Genomic DNA, 20223 nt, shown 5'->3' with positions numbered 1-20223 from the left:
ACGTGAAGGAGAGATTTAGACAAGAATTAGAGACCCACCTTTTTGAACAAGGAGGGACCCTTGGGTATGTCACAGACAAGGAAACAGAAGGTCAGAGTGAAGGGGGGACTTCCCAGAGTCCTGCAGTAAGCCAGATCAAGTTGGTCTACAGCTCCCGGCCCAGTGCTGTTTCCTCTGCCCCTCACCCAATTCAGTGAGCTTTCAGAGTTGTAACCACGCTGCTCGAGTCAGCACGGGGGCCTCTTCTGCCATCACGTGCGTGGGCCCCAGCAGCGCCTTCCCCCACAGCGCACCCCGGGGCTCTCCTTGGCCCGAATGGACCTCTGCCCCATGGCGAGAACTGATGCACCCTTACCATCATTGTGGCTTTCCTCCAGCAATTAAGGGACACGAGAGGAAACATGTAGGTTCCTATTTATCAATTAAACATGAGCAAGTGCCCAAGACAGCAAATGGACAATGAATCCGACATCTGCATCTCTCGTTACAAATTTGTAACCTTCCCGCCAACCCCCTCCCCCACCATTGGAAATCTATACCAATTTCCGGTTTCCTGTGGACTCAAGAAATGTTTGCCCTCCAGGGAGGGACGTGCCCCTCTCAGGGGTGTTGCACCTGGGGGGTTCGCGGAGAGTGCCTCCGTTGGGGCTGCGGGTTGAGCAGAAGCCTCTGCCACCCCAGTGAGCTGAGCCCCTCCCCGTAGCAGGGGGAGGGGCAGAGGCAGCAGGCCTTGCTTGGGTTCATGGAACCTCCTGTGTTAGGGCAGTGAGAAGGGCACTTGGGGGCGGGGGGGGACAAGAAGCTAAGGACTGTTGCCCTGTCCCCTGAGCCTTACAAGGCCATCCTCCCACCTGCCTCCCCGGTGACAGGTTGTATATAGAGAAAGCGTTGCTGTTTTTCAAGCGAGAGTAGGTGGGTGGGTGGTGAACAGTGGGCTTGAGCGGGGCTGAGAGGAAGACTGGGACCCGGGTTTGTCAGGCAGCCCCCCGTACACGTCCCAGAGGAGCCCCCCGCCGGCCCAGTGGCTGACGGGGGCAGGCAGCCGAGTGACCGTGCAGACGCTGCTGGGATTTGGCCGTTCCCTGGGCAGACGCTTCCTGCGCCTACCCCACAGTGCTCTAGGAGAGGCGCTGGCCTACTTCCAGGAGCCCGTGGGACGGCCCCAGAGCATCACTTTCCCTAGCAGGCTCTGCGAGTGCACACAGCATGTGTTTGCCGTGTCACATACGAGCCGTTCTTGTGCTTCTTTCTTAGGTTTGAAGGCTTCGGCCTTCTCTGTGTGAGACCCGTTATCTCGGTCACGGCCTGTCTGCCTTCTCTTGTAGAGGGGGCCAAGATCGTCCTGTCCCCAGCTCAGGGTCACCCCAGTGAGGGTTGGAGGGAAGTGATGCCCAGACTCCCTCTGAGCCTCCAGGCCGCCCTGCTCTGCTCCTGGGTCCTGACACAGCAGGGTGAGGGGAGCCCAAGGAGGAGCTTCCTTTGAGAACTGTCGCTGTCCTCACTGGGCTACCTGGCGAGGGAGTGATTGCCCTACCCCCACGGTGCCCCATCAGGATTATAGGTGGGGGCATTCTATGACATGGACGGTCCCCTGTCCACCTCGACATCCTGGGATCTCCTAAACCAGACAGCCTCAGAGGCAGGCCTGCTTTTGTCCTCCAGGGTCCTGTAACCGGGGTCTGGAAATATCCCACACCCTCAAGTGGGCAGACAGAAACCAGTCAAATGATTCGGAGCTGGGGAGCCTGGGGAGAGGAAGCAGGGCTGGGAGAAAACGAGAGGTCAGAAGAGCTAAGACCAGGGGCTAGAGAGACAGACTGTGAGCACCCCCAGGCCCTGGAAACAGCAGGTCCTCCCAGGTTTGGGTGGCCTACCACAAGCACCACCACGCACTGGACACACACACACAGCCCATTCGGAAGCTCGGGACAGTGAGAACTAGTCTCTTTGCTTACCACCACCTCGTTCCACAGCTGCTTTGGAGCTCCCCGCTGGGCCATCCCCCCTAGCCGCGGTGAGGGCTGGCGATGGAGGGGGTGGCTGTCCCTGTCCCAGGGGCCCGGCCTCTGAGAAGCACTGGCGTCTGCAGATGGGAAAAGGTGGTCCCTTTCATAGACGCTTTCCCTCTCAAAGGCAGGGGCCTGTTTTTAGCTCTGCTAGAAGCACGCTTTTCCTTCCAGCTCTGCTGCCTTTTTTTTTCTTCTTCCCGATTGCTACTGAAATCACTTCAGTCCCAAGTAAATCACTTTTAGTAGGTTTTCACGGCAAGTGTGCCAAGCATTCACTCAGGAAACCTGTGGCAACCTTGTCCTCACCTTCTTAATAGTAATCACACCAGCGTCTGCCCCTTGCACCAGGCTTTGGGGAACAGGTTCTCACTCAGCCTTCTGCTCCCCCCTCTCTGGAAGGCCTCCTCTTCACCCCTGGGGCCAGAAGGGGGCATTTCATGTGGAGGACAAAGATAGGGAGTTGGGGGCCCTGAGTGCTCATCCTGGCTCTGCCACTAGGTGACTGGGGGGCCATTGGGTCTCTGGGCCTCAGTTTCCCCATCCAAACCTCGAAGGCTACCTCCTCCCCCGCGCCCCTGTAAAAAGACCCCTGTGTAGTGATAGGATTTTTGGCTGGGGGGGGGGTCTCCTGGTCTCCACACTTTCGGGGAGGGAATAGGATGAGTTACATCTCCATGGGGTGAAGGAAAGACAGGGTGTGGCTTAAACCACGCTGGCCGGGGTCCGGGAGGTGAGCGCGGGGGCAGGCTGCCATGGAGGGGTGTATGGCAGGCGGTGCGGCCGGGGCACAGCCCCGTGGAGACAGCAGGGTGTGTGGCGGGTCCTGTCCCACCCATGCAGCACCTCCTGCTGACACCAGCTCCCTCTGTCTACCGCTCCTGGGGATGTTGCCCCCAGCCCCAGCCGGCAGGTCAGGGAGGCCACGCGTGGCCCCAGAAGGGTGGTGGCGGCCGGGGCAGGCGGGCGTGTCTCCCTCTGTCCCCCAGCCACTCAGCGCAGCTCTCACGTCTCTTTCAGCCTCCGGGAGGAGTTCCTGGGACCCAGCCACTGCTGCCCAATTCCATGGATCCCACCCGACAACAAGGTAGAGGGCCGGGCGGGGCCGCCTGCGGCGTGGGGAGTCTGTGCTGTCTGCCCCCCGCTGCCTCACAGCTCCCCTGCTCTCTCGTACAGGGCACCCCAACATGGGAGGATCAATGCAGAGAATGAACCCTCCCCGAGGCATGGGGCCCATGGGGCCCGGCCCACAGGTAACCCCCTGTCTGTCTGTCCAGCTCCCTGGCCATCTGTGTGCACCCGCCTACTCTCCTCCTTCCACAGTCTGTCCGTCGTTCACGTCACTCAGCTCACGGGTGAGGGGAGAGGACACAGCCGAGTCCGCAGCTGCCCCCTCTGCCCATGGCTGGGCTGGCCCCCCACACAGCCAGGAGCAGCCCCCCTCGGTAGGCGGCAGGCCAGGTTGAGGGGCCCTCTGGGAAGCTGAGGGAGCAGGTCAGCCAGGTGTTGGCAGATCCTCCGTGGGAGGCTTTTGAGGAATTTGGAAGGTGGAGGGTCTGGTGCCCGAGCAGTGGTATGGGTTCTCCAGGAATCCCAAAGCCTCCTACCCCAGGTAGGTGAATTCGAACTGGCTCAGGGTCCTAGTTTGTTGCGACCCAAAGGCAGCACGAATGAGAGGCAGTCCTAGCTCTGCCTACAACTAACTCACCGTTAGTCTGTCCTTGGGTGAATCATTTGACCTCAGGGGGCCCTAGTAAGCCACGGTCCCCCTGTTTGATGTGGGGGCAGGAGGAGTCTGTACCCCTGGTTCTCAGCGATGCCACACCAGTGAGAGGAGACTAGGCTGGCCAGGGCCCCTAAGACCCCCTTACCCCCTTCCACCCAGAGCCTCTGCCCATTTCAGGTCCCAGGCTCCAAGCTAAGATTTATTCTGCCCAGAGAGGTTCTGTTGTCACAAAGGACCCCTCGGAAATCTCTGGGAGATATGACGTCAGGTGCCCTGTCCAGCTCTGCAGTTACAGCACACTGGTCACTCCTTGTGCCCCAGCTCCAGGCCCCACAGGGACAGGCTCCCACGGGACCATCAGGCAGGGGTCTGACAGGCCTTTCCTGTTCTCGAACCTTCTCACGGTTGCTTCCCACTCTCCTGAGTATTTGAATGTGGCTCTGTTTCCTGTAGTACTGTGGCAGAGAGTTTGCTGATCTGACTATCTAAAAGAAGCTGGAAGTCTAAATAAGGAGAAGGGAGTTTCATTTAGCGACATCGGGAGGCTTTTGCTGTAGGGTGTTCCTTCCCTTTTCTGCCCTGCCTGGAAGTCTGCTTGTTGTCGGGGTCCGTCCCCCCCATTCAGGGTGCAGATGTTTGCATTCTCTGGGCCCCCTCCCCAGGTTTCCGGTTCCCTGGGGGAGGAGGAGTGCTCCCGCTCCCAAGCTCACAGACACGTGCCCGCTCTGGTAGGGAGAGGTGTCTGCCCACACCCAGAGTCCTCCGCGCCGTCTGGAGTTGTATTTCCAGCACACCCAGCCCACTGCCTTCTCCTCGGTGGTGGCTGCAACATCTGTGGTGCTGAAAGATTTTAGGGAGGTCCTTGTCTTCTCTTGGCCCCCTAATCCTACAATGAAGCAAGCCCACACCAATTGCAGTTCTGGTTTTCTTGTTTGTTTCTTTGTTTGTTTTCTTTCCTCAAATCCCCCAAAGCTTGTGTTTTCACCAGTTCCTTTTAAGCCACCAGAGTGGCCCCTTCCTGCCATGTGGCTGTCTTGAGCTGACCTCTGCCGGGTGGCTCCGCTGAGGAACTCGTGGGAGGGGCTGCAGGGTCTGAAGCAGAGCGTTGCCTCTCCTGGGTCAGGAACCTGTAGGTCCCTCAGCTGCACTTCAGAGATGCTCTTGGGGTGGATGAGCAGTGACCTTGGACTTCCACAACATCCTGGGGGATCTGGGGACACAAGAGGATCTAGTGGGAAGGCCCCTGCCCACCCCTCTGGGTTCTTGGAGGCTCAGCAGCTCCATCTGTAAAATGGGCAAGAGACCAGCATCTGCTGTAGAGGAGTGCGCAAAAGGGGAGGCTCAAGTTCTGGGCGTGACGCTTGGCATGGGGTACTCCCAGTAAGCAAAGTGTGTCTTCCAACTTGGGGGCTGAAAATCGGTGTTCAGGACTCTCATTGCCTGGGTTTGATGATTGCTTTGAGTAGTGTGTGTTTTTGTTTCTGTTTTTTTTTTCTTTTTTCTGGCCAAGGCCATTAGCAGCAGTTTGTTAAGCGTGTAGTAATCCTGAGGTTCTGGAAGCTGGGAATGGATGTCAGCAGACAGACCCAGAGCAGAGTATTCTGTAAGTTTAGGACTTCTTCCTGGCTTAGCAGAGCTCCTGACCAGCAGGACACTCTTGTGGCATGCTTTAAAGAGGGGAGGCTCCTAAAGGCTGAAGTCTTACCAAACAAGGCCTCTTGGGTCCAGTGTGGCTCTCCTGATCTCACCACATGGTGTGCAAGGCTGCACAGGGTCTCATGTAGACCCTGACAGGGGTGACCCAGAGGGGAGTGAGAAACTAGCCCAGGGATGAGGCCAGTTGATGTACCCCACCTCCGCCGACCTCAGGGGCTCTGGAAACGTCTCCCTTGTTCTTTATTTGACTTCACTGTATCAATAGGGAGACCCTAAAGTGCTTTGCCCATGTCTCCTGTACCCGTCTGGGTAGAGTGCAGTCTTAAATTCCAGGGCCAAACCTCCCTTAGAGCAACCCAGAATGTCTGCCCCAGCCCCTCACTGGGGGCAGAAGGGCCTGGCCTGGTGTGGGACAGGTTTTGGGGTCAGCCAGGGAGCAGGTACTGCAGAGTCTAGAAGTTTTGGACCCGAAGGCTGAGGGCAGGACCACCCCATCTCCTGCCCCCAGGCCTTTCTGGCTGTCCCCTGAGGGCGCGCTCTTGGTCACTCCCAATGGACAGGAGAGGGATGAACTCAGAACTTAGTGCTGGAAAACAGGGTTCCAGCCGCAGCTCAGCGCAGTTGGGCCTCTAGTCCCTCATCTGCAAAATGGGCAGCCGCGTGATCACCTTACAGGGTCCACTGTAGGTCTGGTAGAAACAGCCTGAGGGGCCTGCAGGGTGTTCCACGGACCCCGTTCCCTCCCTAGAACACAGGTTCGGGGGGGGGCGGCGGGGTGGGGAGAGTCCTGTCTCTGCCACAGCCTGGGCTCTTAGAAAAGGAGGCCAGTCTCTTCGGGCAGCCTTTATAAGCACCACTGTATACACAGCGCCGTGCTGAGACCAGTCACAAAGGTGGGAAATCATCAGCCTGTTATTCCAAGTGCGGAGTAAGATTTTTAATAGCCAGTGACCACTCCAGAACTTTCTGAAGAAGAGATACACTATAGTCTTGGGGCTACTTTATAGATTTCAAAGCCCGGTGACATTTGCACTTTCTGAGCCTGTGCTGCGTTTTAGCCTAAATGTCACAGAGGACCCAGCAGACCAGGCATTGCCTTGCCCCTTTCCCTGAGTGTCTCAGACAGGTTTTACTCTGGTTTGGTGAAACGGCCAGAGCCAAAAAGGAGGTAATACATCCACTTAATTATAGTCTTTCCTTAAAGAATTATGTCGGTATCCGATGGGAATGTTTTGGCTAAGTGTTTCAGAAGTGACTCCCGTTGGAATGAGCCTAGAACTGCAAGGGCTTCTGGCCCGGCTCCCGTGGAGGTGTGTTCTGATCCGGGATGTTAGCAGCAGAACGAACACCAAAGCCCTTAATGCTGCCTTAAGCATCACAGAACCTCGGGTCTTAAAGGGCCCTTCTGAAGCCCCACGTGCAGCTCCGCGATCCTTCCACAAAGCTCAGAGATGCTGTGGCTCATAGACCCCCTGGGTGCCAATGACTAACGTTTCTGGTGTTCAGGCTGGGGATGGAATCCACACAGGCTAGCATCAGATCGCCATCCTAGCTCGCGTGTGTTTAAGAAAGTTCACGTGAAGGATAAACCCTGATCTCTAGGGACAGTCCTGTGCCACCCGGAAGAAACTGCATCTCCCTGCTGGTCCAGGACAGCCCAGCTCTTTCTTGGTTCTGAGGCTTCTGAGTAATGGCCCCAGCAAGAAGGATCAGAAACCCGGCCAGAGCGGCTGGCAGCTGGGTGGGGAGAAAGTGGGGCCACTCAAAGCACCTTCCTGGTGGGGGCCCATAGAGGTCCCCAGGCCCCACATGATGAGAGGGGGATGGAGGACAGGACCCTGCTGCCCAGGAAACTGCCTGGACGGTGTGTCCTAAAGGCTGGAATGTTCTTCCCCTGCTTTAAGGTGAAGATAGTGCTGGGCGGGCCGTGGACAGCACCCAGAAAGACTGGGAGCTCGGGGAGTTGGAGCAGGCCCCAGCCCTTCATTGTTCCTGACAGCAGACCAGAGCCCTCTGCCCAGGGTCCGGGGTGTGAGGGGACGAGGGTGAGGGAAGACAGGGACCGCCGCCGTGGATGTGGCCAGCCCCACAGTGCGCTGAGGGTCCCTCCCATGCGTCTAGCTGCCCCGTCCATGCAGAGCCGTGCCGACGGCACAGGAAGGGGGCATCGGGCTGCTGGTCACCTCGCAGTCCGGTGCTGTGGGCGGGTGGACATGGAGGGAAGAGAGCCGTTTCTGAGGAGCCTGTGAAACCATGCCTCCAAGCCGTCTATGAGAAGGCTGCTGTTTCTGCTTTGAGAACTTCCCCCCAAAGTTGCCCTTCGGCCCTACTTTCACCCCTGACTCAGCGCGCGCCCTTGGGCAAATCTGTGGCCCCTCCAATCGGGGAGGCGTACGTGGCCCGGACGGCCTCCCTCTCGGGAAGCGGCCGTGCTGGCTATTTGGGAGGCTCTGGAAGGTGAAATCGAGGTAGGAACTGGCGTCCCAGAACCTCCCCCGGGGGGCGCGGCACACTGCACGGGCGGGCCTGTTCCCGGAGTGAGCACTTGGCATGTTCTCTCCTGTTGCCGCGTCCCGGGCTCCACCGGGCTCCACCGGGCTCCACCAGCCCCCAGGCCGGCCTTCCGCTGGCCCGCAGTGGGCGGGAGAGGGAGCAGGGCCGCGGCCGTGGCCCCTGCAGGGGCTCTGTCTACACCGTGAGCTTTGTGGAAGGATCGCGGAGCTGCACGTGGGGCTTCAGAAGGGCCCTTTAAGACCCGAGGTTCTGTGATGCTTAAGGCAGCATTAAGGGCTTTGGTGTTCGTTCTGCTGCTAACATCCCGGATCAGAACACACCTCCAAGAGCTGACAGAGCACTTGAAAGCTCTCGTTGCGTTTGAGCCTCACGGGGCTGTGGGGCTGGGGGCTCTCTGTCCCCATGGCGGCTGCGCCAGGGGCTTTCACTCTGCTTCTGCCGCTCAGCGTTTTCATCTTTCAGGAGGGGACCGCGATGGGGCCATTGTCACAGCCGTGTGCCCAAGCCAGGGCTAGCTGTTCTATGCTCCGACCTCCCGTCTGCGGCTCTGACTGCCGGCCCGAGCCACTGTGCATAGAGAGGGCCTGGCTCCTGCATGTCCCGGGGCTGACGCGGGACTCCTCTGGGGCCACCCCGCTCTGCCTCCGCGACTCCAGGCCTTGCTCTCTGCCAGTCGGCCCGGTGCCGTTCCTGTTGCTGTCTACACACTGTCTGTGTGTCCTTTTAGACTCCAAGCCGCTGTCAGGGTGACCAGGCAGAGGACGTGGTCCCACAGCTTTCAGGTTCAGGAGCCGGGCCTTGGCTGAAGAACCCACCCCCAGCGTGATGTTGGCTCTGAGCTGGTCAGCTCGGGGCCTTTCATCAGAAGTGTGGTGGGGAGAGTGCAGAGCCAGAGGCTTGTAGACCCGGGTTTAAACCCCAGCTGAGTCACTGGCTTACCGATTCCGGGCAGATGTTTCTCCCCTCAGACCCTCAGTCTCCTCTTCTCTAAAATGGTGTTGTTCTAAGGATGAGCCAGAGACTGTACCCAAAATGTGTTATGTGCTTCCTCTGCCGTCAAATTCCCACCCTTACTTCGGTCAGATTCTACAAAGGCAGAGCTTAAGCTACAACCAGGCTCATTTTACTCTCTGTTCATTTACTTGATCACTCCTTCATTGATTGAGCACCCAGTCTGTGACGGCTGCTGTGTGGGGTGACGCATGCAGATCTTTCAGATACAGTCCCCACCTTCACCAGGTCCTCAGAGCCCAGTGGGAGAGACATGTGGCCACGGCCATAGCCGTGTAATCTCTCCGGTCAGGAGATTACAAGGCATGATGGGGGTCAACAGTTAACCCCAAGAGGTGTGCAGGGAAGGCTTCACAGGGGAGGTGCTCTTCGAGCTGGGTTTGGAAGATGTGTAGGAGCCCAAGTGGAGAAGGGAAGCAAAGTATTTCTTTGCGAAGAGAATAGCGTTGGAAGTGGGGAGTCAGGGGTAGCAGTGACAAGAGGTTCCCGATCCTGGCACTCTTGTGACCCCCCGCACTCTGCTTGGGGGGAGGGGTTGTACTGAGCTGAGGAGGGACTCTTCCCTCAAACAATTGGTGACCCCCCACACACACCCCAAGAGTTTTCTTCCTGCTTCTCCAGCACCGTGTATGTCGAGGGCCCCACAGGCTGGCCCCTGAATCAGGCAACCTGATCCAGGGGTTGGGGGACAACCCAGGTGTGGGGCAAGCAGGGGGCAGTGTCTGTACATGCTGGACCGTGGGGACAGCCAGCGGCCAGGCCTCTCAGGGTTCCTTCCCTTCCCACATTCAGACCCAGCCCCCGCCCCCAGCCCCGGAATTTCTGAGGTGGGTAGTGTTCACCAGTCGGCTCTGTTACAAGTCCATTCCCTTTCCCTGCCCGAGACCCGAGATGTGAGGGCTTGCTGAACATTCCCATGCTTTTGAGAGAACCATCCCGAAGCCTCCCTCTGTGCTGGCTTGTCATTGTGGTCCCGTCACGTGGTTCCCACCCCCTCACCTTTTTTAACGAATATGTTATTTTTCTTCTTCATCAGATCCTTTCCACAGACTAATCCTCTTGCTTATATTCTGTTTGTCTTCCCTCCCTCCTCCTCTCCGGTTCCCCTTCTCCTTCTATTAGACTGACCCTTGGTTATCGTTGCAGAATTATGGAAGCGGCATGAGACCACCACCCAACTCCCTCGGCCCCGCCATGCCCGGGATTAACATGTAAGGCACAACTGACCTTGCTGTTGGCTCAGAGCCCGCGGCTCGCCCCCCCCCTGCCAGCCCCCCGAGACCCTGGCGGACAGAGGCGTCCCGGGCACCTCTCCGGCCCTCTGCCCTCCCAGCAGTGGCGTGGGGCGGGCGTGGCAGCCGCACTGTGAGGGCGCCGCTCGGTGCTCTTCCGAACAGCCCAGGAGGTGGGTCTCAGCACCCCCACTTACGGATGGGGGAACCGAGGCCCAGAGAGGTGAAGTAACTTGCCCGTGCTCACACGGCTCTAACGATAGGGTTGAGATTTGAACCCCTGTACAGCTGACCACCGACAGCTCTAGTCCTCTCATCCCTAAGCCCCTTGCGGGGGTAGGTCCCCGTGAGAACCTGTGCGTTCCCTTCCTGGGAAAAGGCACACACACAGGAAATCTTAGGTACGTTACACATTTTCCGTATGATTTATAGGAGCTTGTAGATTTCCGCCCACGGAGCTGCCCGTTGCTCCCCGAGAGCCAGATGGTGTGTGAGGCGCTAGGCCTGTGTGAGGGACTTCCTGTTAGTGATGTCAGCAGTCTCGTTTTGGCTCTGCTGGCACCCCCCGTGGGGTTGATAAGACCTTGTTCATGGTCTTCCTCTGTCTCTCTCCCTCTCTCAGGGGCCCGGGAGCCGGCAGACCCTGGCCAAATCCTAACAGTGCTAACTCAGTGAGTACCCAGGTTGGATGGGATGGTGTGCGCGAGGGAGGGGTTTCTAGGATACAGGGTAGTCCTGTCCCCAGGTTGAAGGTGTCATCAGAGGCGGGGATGCAGCAAGACTACCCCCCCGCCCCGCCCCCCCCAATGTCTGCAGGGAGGAGCCTTGCTGTAAGTGGAGGCATGGGAGTACCGTGCTGGGGCCTTCAGGGTTCCGGGCCCAGCCCTGCAGAAACTCTGACGGGTGAGCTGAGGGCTCGCTCAGAGAGCACTGTGCACCTAGAAACCTCTGGCGAGCCTCTCTTCCCTGGCAGGGCTGGCTTCCCGCGCTCAGAGGACAGAGCTGGGAAAGGGCTCCACTCAGAAGGCGAGAGGGCTGGGGAGAAGCTCCCGCTTTCCTGTCCTCTTGAGCTGGAGACTCTCCCATGTCCACGCCCCTCCCAAGCTCCCTGCCAAGGCTCTCAGGATCAGTTCAGTGTGGGAACTGGGCTTTGTTCACACCCCTGGCCCTCCTAGGGACACGAACCAGGGAGCCCACCACCTTTCCCAGCAAGAGGGGGAGTGTCCCCGAGTGGATTGGGGAGCCCAAGGGCACTCTGAGTATCAGAGGAAGTGACTCTGACGCATGGCTCCCCCACCTCTTGTTTTTAGATTCCATACTCCTCCTCATCACCTGGTACCTACGTGGTAAGTGGGTGTGGGTGTGGGGCATTGCGTGTCCAGCCCCATGTGACTGAATGCGCAAGAGAACTTTTTCCAGGGTCCCTGTCTCTTTCCCCTTCAAAACACGTTCTGAGCACACGTTCCAAACTGTGCTAGAACCTGCTGTCACTGTACAGGTATCTGTACCTTCTGGTGGCCCAGAAGTCCCCCAACAAGACCTAGAGTTAGGTCCCCATCTTGGGGGCTGACCAGTGGCCCAGCTGGTTTCCATCACGGGCCTCTGGTTCCCCCAGTGCCATGGCTGCCTCTGGGTTTGAAGAAAGGATGGGGGCGGACGTCGGGGGTGGGGAGGGCGTCCAAGTCCAGCTCCCCCAAGGCTTAAACACTCAGACTCTGCTTGAGCTTCAGCAAGAGCCGAATACCGGGCTGGGCCTGCGTGAGTCCTCACCTTTGGTGTCTCTGGAGCTCGGTGGCTTCTTCCCGCCCGTATCATTGTCATGGGTTTTTGATGGCCGTTTTTATCTCATTTCCAGGGACCTCCTGGTGGTGGTGGCCCCCCAGGAACACCCATCATGCCTAGTCCTGCAGGTAAGAAGGCTTGGGGAAAGGGTGCCATTGAGGGAGGAAGGGGCCCCAGAGGGGCCCAAGTGGAGGGCCAAAGCTTACCAACTAGCCCTCCTGAGCAGCACTGCCTCCACCAGGTATCTTGGCGTCAGGGAGTTAGGAGGCAGGAGGCCCCTCGTGCCAGTAACCTGTCCTGTGGCCTCAGCCAGGTCACTCCTCCTCTCTGGTTAAAGGATGGGGCAGAGTGGGGGAGATCCAGGAACGAGGGGTCTCACTGTCCGCGGCTCGCACCTGTCCTGGCTGTGCATTTCTCTAGGTCACTAAAAAGGGGCTTTGGAATTCTGGCATCCTGGGACCAGGACCATATAACATGATGCCTCTTGAGTTCCTAGAACTCTTGGCTTCTGGTCCTCTCTATAGGCGATCGCTTCTCTCTCTTTCTTAGATCAGAAGAGGGCATGCGTGCACACATGTGGGCATGCACACACATGCATACACACACTGCATCACGTTTGTGTTTTTCTCCCAGCTGAGAATAACACACTGCCATCTAGAAGGAATTCCACCAGTCTTTACCTACCCAGAGAATAAGAAGTGAGAGGTAGCTGGATTTCTCCCTGAGAAATAGGGTGCCTGCTCCTGATATAAACATGTTAGCTGGTTTTCTAAGGAGACTTTTCTAGTTAATTGGAGGAGACGGAGGGGTCCCTCTGTCCCCAGACTCCCCGACCCCCAGGAGTAGTGGGGGAGCGGGTGGCTGTGATGTTCTGGTCCCCACTCCCGCTCCCTCTTTCTGCTGCTGCATTTTGATGAGCTGCATGACCTACATTCAGACTGGGTCACATTAAACCACTCCATATGTTAATGTGTCTCCAGCCCCATCCTTGCCTCCCCTCCTGCCCCATCAGCTTGGCAAGGTGGCCCCTGGGTAATTTGTGGCGTTTCCCTTTCCCCGATTTTGATTAAAGCCGCTGGGTGGGATTGGGGGGTTGGGGAACGCAGGTGGCTGTCCCCGCACGGTCCCCGGCAGTGTCTGGGGACCAGATTGGGTTTGGGGTGGGGAGATGAGAATTCGGACCTGCCACCCCACCCCCCTCTGCCACGTTCACGCTGCTGTCCAGACGTCCTGGAATTCTTCGTTTCAGGGTTGAGTGGTTTTCACAGTTGAATTTTCTGTGATTAAAAACTTGGTGAATCTTCATTAAATACAAATTAGCCAGAAAATGGTGGTACTTAGAGGAGATTTTAGGTGATAAAATACAAAAGAATGAGTTCAAGTGCCATGAGTTTGTTTTAATTAAGAAATGAATTAATCACCCCGACTTGTGGGTTTCCACTGTTCTACAGATTCAACAAATTCCAGTGACAACATCTACACAATGATTAATCCGGTGCCGCCTGGAGGCAGCCGGTCCAACGTAAGTCCGCTTTCTAATAATTTACATATCAGATACCATAACAAATCATAATTAACTTCATCAGCTGAGGGGAAAGCAAGTTTAATTGATTTCAGCCATTTGTTACCAAAGATGAATAAAATAAACCGTCAGAAAAGTGATTAACTCTTGGGGAACTCAGTTCCCATTTCGTAGCTGGGAGAGAAGGGGGATAGCGTGGTGCCCTCTCCCCTCTGGTCAGAGCGGGGCACCCGGCCTTACTGTGGGGATCCCTGCTGCTCGGAGTGGTGTGTTGGTGAGGGAAAGCACTAGGCTGCGGGTGGACCCAGGCCCCACCCTGCCCTGCTGACGGGCTGTGCCGCCCTGGGCCAGTCTGTCACCCTCTCGGGTTTGGAGCTGTGGGTTCCTGGAGCCCATCTGGACACCCGCCTGCCCTGTGCCTCCAGCCCCTTTGGGAGCCCCGTGACTCCTGCACCCTGGGGCTTCTTGGCCTCTCCTCCCTGCCTGGCTGGGAAGCCACCCTCTCCCCCCGCCCCCCCCCCCCCCCCCCCGAGCTTCTCCAGGTCCCAACCCTCAGTGATGTCGCAGCTCAAATTCCACTTTGATTGCTGCTCACCCGCCACCTCTGTGTCCCCTGCCCTGTGCCGCATGGCCCTTTGACTCTGCAGCTGTGGCCCGTCTCCGTCTCCCAGCTGGGAGCTCCCTGAGGAGAGGGCTGGTCTGACTCACCTCTGCAGACAGCGCTTCTGCACCAGGCGGGGGAGGTGACTCACGCTGGCCTTGCCTCGGGGAACGTGTCTGGAAAGGAGGCTGCTGGGGGACCAAACGAACAGTCTGGACTGCAGAGCCAGAGGGTGGGCGTGGGGCCGCAAAGTTATTCTGGCCTTTTGGGGGTGCTTTGTTCGGTTTTGTGGGTTTGGGTCCTGATGTGACACCTGAATCACCACTGGGCTGAACACCGATCAGGGGCTGCCCCATGCTGGACACTGCACGTGTTCAGTCTTCTGGATGCCTGCTGGATGCAGGGGGACCCAACCCGAGGATCACGTGACTGAGCAGCATGGGAACCGCACTCCCTCACCCTTGCTCCACCATCCCTGTCCGTCTCCTGGGCAGCCAGCACCCCATCACCCCTGCTTCTCATTAGGGTGACCAAGCATCAGGTTTTAGCACTAAAAGCTCTGTGTCCCAGGACAGCAAGTGTCCAAGGTTTTGGCAGTGGATGCAGAAGATTGGGTGGGAGGGAGCAGGGCTCTTGGAGCAGCCCCAAAGCCAGGGACTGAGCTCGCTGGGCTCCGCGTCAGCTGGAAATGGCACAGAGGACCCTTCTGCCGCGGCCGCCCCTCCCCTGACCACGGACACCAGCGCTCGTGGCCTGTGGCTCCCAGTGGACGGTCCATGCCGCGGCCCTCCAGGGGCAGCTCAAGTGCACAGCGGCCCGGATGGGGTCCGCCTTGGCTCTGCCCGCGGACTCACTGCTGTGCTCTGTCAGGATCGCGCTGGCCTCATTTTCCACTTTGTGAGTACGGGCGCCAGTGGGGCCCCGACCTCACCAGACCGGCGGCTGCCGGGGTCGGGGAGGACACACGGCGCTGAGGGAGGGGAATGACGGCCACGGAGGTCCCGCACGGTGGGCAGAAGGGGGCACGGAGGCCCTGGGCTGTGGGTGCGGGCCAGACAGCACAGCTTCTCACGCGGCCCGAGAGGTGTCCCGGCTCAGCCAGGGAGGGCAGCCGGCGGATTAGTTAGGGCACAGCGCTCGGACCCCACCTCCACTGCCACCATGCCCTTCCCGCTGTGGCTCCATGAACTGAGGAGACTCCATTCCCGGCTTCAGAGGCTGCACCTGTGTGCCAACAGAAGGGGGCGTTCTGATTTCCAGCTGATTCTGTCAGCTCTTGCCAGCAATCTGGAGCTTCCCACAGTCTGTCAAGTGGTGCCTTGCGTCATGGTGACAAAAACACGTCCCCCAGCTCTTCGGTACTTTGACTCAAAAGCTGGAGGGAGTTTCACATCAGTGTGTTGACTTCTGTGACAATTTTATTTTTTTAATTTTTTTTTAAGATTTTATTTATTTATTTGACAGAGAGAGACGCAGTGAGAGATGGAACACAGGCAGGGGGAGTGCGAGAGGGAGAAGCAGGCTTCCCGCAGAGCAGGGAGCCCGATGCGGGGCTCGATCCCAGGACCCTGGGATCATGACCTGAGCCGAAGGCAGACGCTTAACCAATGGAGCCACCTGGGCGCCCATTCTGTGATGATTTTAATGAAACTGCAGAAAACAAATGAAAGATGGCTCTTCTCTTGTCCAAATACAAGCTCAGCTTGGCCCCTCTATCTGCATATTTGGCACATTTCATTTGGTGTATAAACTTCTTACCTGCTAACTGTCCCACACACCTTGTCCCCAGCTCTGCTGCCAAAGGGTATGGCTTGCTCACCTGTGATGCCAGGCTTTCATAATGAAAGGTTTGGGTCACCTGTCAGTCTCCTCAAAATGTGCAGATACACTTAACGGGACTTTGGACTTGGTCGACACGTGCCCACACGGTGGCTGGCATAGAAAAGGTGTTAATGGGTCAGCCTGCCGTGACGTCCTTCTCTAATGGGAACCACACTGAGATGAGAATGTAGAGAGGAATTCCAGGAAGATGGAAATGTTTACGCTGTGGATTTAGAACCGTTCAGTGATCTTTTCAGGAGGCCACCAGGAGCCTAGAAGAGGATGAACAGACCACTCCTGAGTCATTCTGGGGGGCGGGTTGGGGGATTGCATCAAAACCTCATCGGCCGAAGTGTAGGAACTTGGGTTTTGGAAATGAGATTGCCCGAGAACTCAAAACCTGTCACCAGTAAAGAGCAGCCACGTTAAATAGAACTTTCTCAGCTTCTTGATTAAAACTGTAACTTACGGGGCACCTGGGCGGCTCAGCCAATTAAGCATCTGCCTTCGGCTCAGGTCATGATCCCAGCGTCCTAGGATCGAGCCCTGCATCGGGCTCCTGTTCAGCGGGTAGTCTGCTTCTCCCTCTCCCACTCCCCGCTGCTGGTGTGCTGTCTCTCTCTGTCTCTCTCTCTGAAATAAATCTTTTTTTTTAAAAACTATAACTTATTTGGAGTCCAGCTTGGATCTCACAAGTTCATCTCACCTCTGTGCTTTCAGCGACTTCCCCGAGAGAGAGCTTTAAGTGAGAACGGCCTCCACGGTGCTTTGGAACGCTTAGAGGTGACGGACATCTGAGACAGGACAGGCCTGCTGATAGATTTAGGGATGCAAAGGACCTGACTGACAAGCTCTGGCCTTCCTAAACTAGCCTGTAGATAGAGTATGATGGACCTCTTAGGAGAGTTGGAAGGGAGTTGCTGCAGGTCTAAAAACTCGTGCGAGTCCATGACATCCCACGTACTCCATGCACAGACGTGTTTGTAGAGAGGCTTTTTCCGTGTCACCGTGTTGGGCTGACAGCAGGGCCTGGTAAGAGCAGAGTGGCAGGTCACAGTGAATTTTGCATTTGCCTCTGTATTCAGTTTACCATTACCTAAAGAAATTAAAAAGCATGGCTTAGAGGCTGCAGGCAATCCAGAGAAGTTCTGGGGGAAAAGCAGGCACCTTCTGCCCTGTTGCACCCGCGAAAGCAAGATGGGTCACCCCGGCAGCTCCACCGCAGCCCCTGGAGAAAACTCAGCCCGGGTTCGCACTCCAGCCATGTCTTCGTGACCTGGCCCGGGCCCATCCAGAAATGTGGCCACCTGTGTTCCCATCCGGATGCTTGTGATTTTTTAAAAAGATTATTTATTGGGGCACCTGGGTGGCTCAGTCGGTTAAGTGTCTGCCTTCAGGTTGGGTCATGGTCCCGGGGTCCTGGGATCAAGCCCCGTGTCGGGCTTCCTGCTCAACTGTCTGCTTCTTTCTCTCTGACCCTCCCCCCTGCTTGTGCTCTTGCCTGCACTCTCTCTCAAATGAATATTAATTCGAGAGGAGCCCACTTGTGTGGGAGTGAGAGAGGAGGGGGGAGGAGGAGGGGCAAAGGGAGAGAGAGCGAGAATCTCCAGCAGACTCCCCACTCCATTGAGCTCGGAGCCTGACTCGGGGCTCGATCCCACAACCCTGAGGTCATGACCTGAGCCGAAATCAAGAGTCGGACACTTAACCGACTAAGCCACCCAGGCGCCCCAAGAAATGTGATTTTTTTTTTTTTTTTTTATTTGAGAGAGAGAGAATGAGAGACAGAGAGCACGAGAGGGAAGAGGGCAGACGGAGAAGCAGACCCCCTGCTGAGCAGGGAGCCCGATGCGGGACTCGATCCCGGGACTCCAGGATCATGACCTGAGTCGAAGGCAGTCGCTTAACCAACTGAGCCACCCAGGCGCCCAAGAAATGTGATTTTTAAAAATCAAACATAAGTAGTATCTGTTTAATCAGTCCACATTTAGCTTTTTTTAAAAAAAACTTATATTTGTTTAAGACTACATAGTAATATAGTCTACAAAATATAAATACCTAATAAAGAGCTCAAATAAATTACTGTATTAGAGGACAGAAACATTATAAAAATGTTATGTTTTTCTCACACAGACTGTTCATTTAACTAGTCCTCTGTTCACTGGTCCCGTTAACTAGCCTTACTCTGGCTTTTTTGAGATAATAGCATGTGTGTAACAAGGTCACTAACACAGAATAAAGGAGCGGTGCAGGGACAGCAGGTGTGTGAGGTCGGAGTGCGGTTCACACGGACACCCAGACTCCGGCGCGCACAGTCCATCTGCCCGGCGGCGCTGAAGGAGGGCAACAGGGTGCATCTCCGGGGCCTGGCCGGAAGCAAAGCCTTATCCCCGGTGACCCTGGAAGCACAGGCGACAAAAGCAAAAAGCAGGTAAATGGGACTTGATCAAGACTGAAAACTTCTGCGCTTCAAAGGGAAGCCTTCCGGAAGGTAAAAACACAGCCCACAGAGTGCAGAGAACATTTGCAAATCACATACCTGATACGGGACTCGAATCCAAAATATGCAAAGAACTCTTAAAACTCAGTCATGAAAAAGCCTAATTTACAAAATGGGCCGGGGGTCGGGACAGGCATTTCTCCAGAGACGCACTGGTAGCCAACAAGCACACACAAGGACGCCCCGCCTCGTTGTCACCGGGGAAATGCAAAGCCGCAGTGAGCTCAGCTCTGCACGCTCCCGAGGTGGGAACCGAGAAGGACGCAGCTGCTGTGGAGAACCGTCTGGCAGGTCCTCGGAAGGCTATGCAGGGTCCCCGCGTGCCTCTGCGCTCCCACTCTGGGGTCGGTCTCTCCGCACGGGAAACAAAGCGCGTGTCCACCTCGTGATGGCTAGAAAGTGGGAACAACCTCGTGTCCCCCGGCTGAAGGGATAGAGGACGTGCAGTCTGCGTACGCCGGAGCGGGTTTGGCCAGAGAAGGCATGAAGTCCTCTTCGGTGCCCCAGCGCTGGTGAGCCTTGCAGACAGGCTGAGTGAAGGGAGCCAGCCATGAAAGCTCATAGAGGATTCCGTTTATACAAAATGCCCAGAACAGGCAAATCCACAGAGGCAGGAAATAAGTTAATGGTCGTCTGGGGCTGGGGGTTTGAGGGGGAATGGGGAGGGACTGCTAAGGAGTTACAGGGCTTCTTCGTGGGGGTGATGACAAGGTTCTAAAATGGATGGTGGTGGTGGTTGCACAACTCTAAATACACGAGAAACCACGGAATTGTACACTTGAAATGGGCCAATTGTATGGTATGTGAATTATATCTCAGTAAAGCTGTTAAAAACAGTACGCAAGAGGGGCGCCTGGGTGGCTCAGTCGGTTAAGTATCTGACTCTTAATCTCGGCTCCGGTCTTGATCTCAGGGTCATGAGTTCAAGCCCCGTGGTGGGCTCTATGCTGGGCATGGAGCCTATTTAAAATAACAGTAATAATAATACACAAAAAACCACCATGATACATAATTTCAAATCTTTTTAAATATGTTAGAGTCATATGTTCATGACCTTATCACGCTTGGGGACTGTTTTGTCTGATGGGGTTGTGTCCTCAGTTGACTCCCTAAAACGTCAGTCACCCTCGTCCTCTCATTTGGATTAAGAAGTGTGAAATTTGTTGCCAGATGTCAAAAATGTGCCCCGGTGCCTGTGCGTGGCCCTGGGAAGCCTCTGGGGCGGCAGGAGGTGAGGAGGCTGCGGCTGGGGTGTCCGTGTTTGGGCAGATGGGCGAGAGGGAGTGCCTGCGCCCCAGCCCATCTGGGCACCCTGGTCTCTTCTCCTGCACTCCCCGCTGCCACCTGCCTCTTCCTGTGCTCGTGCGGGACCCCTACTTAGAATGGCTTCCACGACCTGTCTCTGCCTGCCCAAGTCTACCCCTCAGTTATTTTGGTCCTCTGCCTCCTCCTCCGTGCAGCCTCCGTGGGGTAGTTGGGTGTCCGTAGCTGTGGGCTCCTCTTCTGGGCTGAGGCCCAGCCGTGACTCGGCTCTCTGTCCCTAGCCCCCAGCACGGACCAGATGCCACGCAGTCCACCCCTGTCCACCCTGACGTCCGGTCTGCATCACAGGGCCTTAGCTCTCTGGATGGGGCTCAGCCCTCCCTTCGTGACCATGTGACATTTCGCTGCTGCTTTTCTGAGATGGTCTGATAGTTCCCCACAGGCCTGAGGCTGGTGGGGCTGGAGCAGATTCGCCTCTGGCCTCTTATCAGCCTGCACCACCACTTCGGCATGGGGATGTCCTCAGTGGCCTCCCTCCACGCTGTCCCCTGCCCAGCTTCTCCCCTTCCCCCCCCCCCCCCCCCCCCCC

The 20223-nt window shown here is 56.9% G+C and overlaps 1 protein-coding gene across 9 annotated transcripts in view; it reads left to right on the top strand.

The window, feature by feature from the left end:
- SSBP3 (single stranded DNA binding protein 3) overlaps positions 1–20223 on the top strand; it is a 163862-nt gene that overhangs the window by 139414 nt on the left and 4225 nt on the right. For 6 of the 9 annotated variants that reach the window (XM_021684335.2, XM_021684334.2, XM_021684332.2 and 3 more), the window contains 7 exons: positions 3027–3093; positions 3183–3259; positions 10060–10124; positions 10768–10816; positions 11456–11491; positions 12001–12055; positions 13379–13449. In XM_021684335.2, coding sequence (XP_021540010.1) covers positions 3027–3093; positions 3183–3259; positions 10060–10124; positions 10768–10816; positions 11456–11491; positions 12001–12055; positions 13379–13449 — 420 coding nt within the window. Of the gene's footprint in view, positions 1–3026; positions 3094–3182; positions 3260–10035; positions 10125–10767; positions 10817–11455; positions 11492–12000; positions 12056–13378; positions 13450–20223 lie in introns of all 9 variants that reach the window. The other 3 variants (XM_044914524.1, XM_044914522.1, XM_044914526.1) reach the window with 2 other exon arrangements.

The sequence above is a fragment of the Neomonachus schauinslandi genome, chromosome 4 (assembly GCF_002201575.2).
Source record: "Neomonachus schauinslandi chromosome 4, ASM220157v2, whole genome shotgun sequence".
Lineage (NCBI taxonomy): Eukaryota > Metazoa > Chordata > Mammalia > Carnivora > Phocidae > Neomonachus > Neomonachus schauinslandi.
Note: the sequence above shows the minus strand (reverse complement) of the source record. Positions and strands in the feature narration are given on the sequence as shown.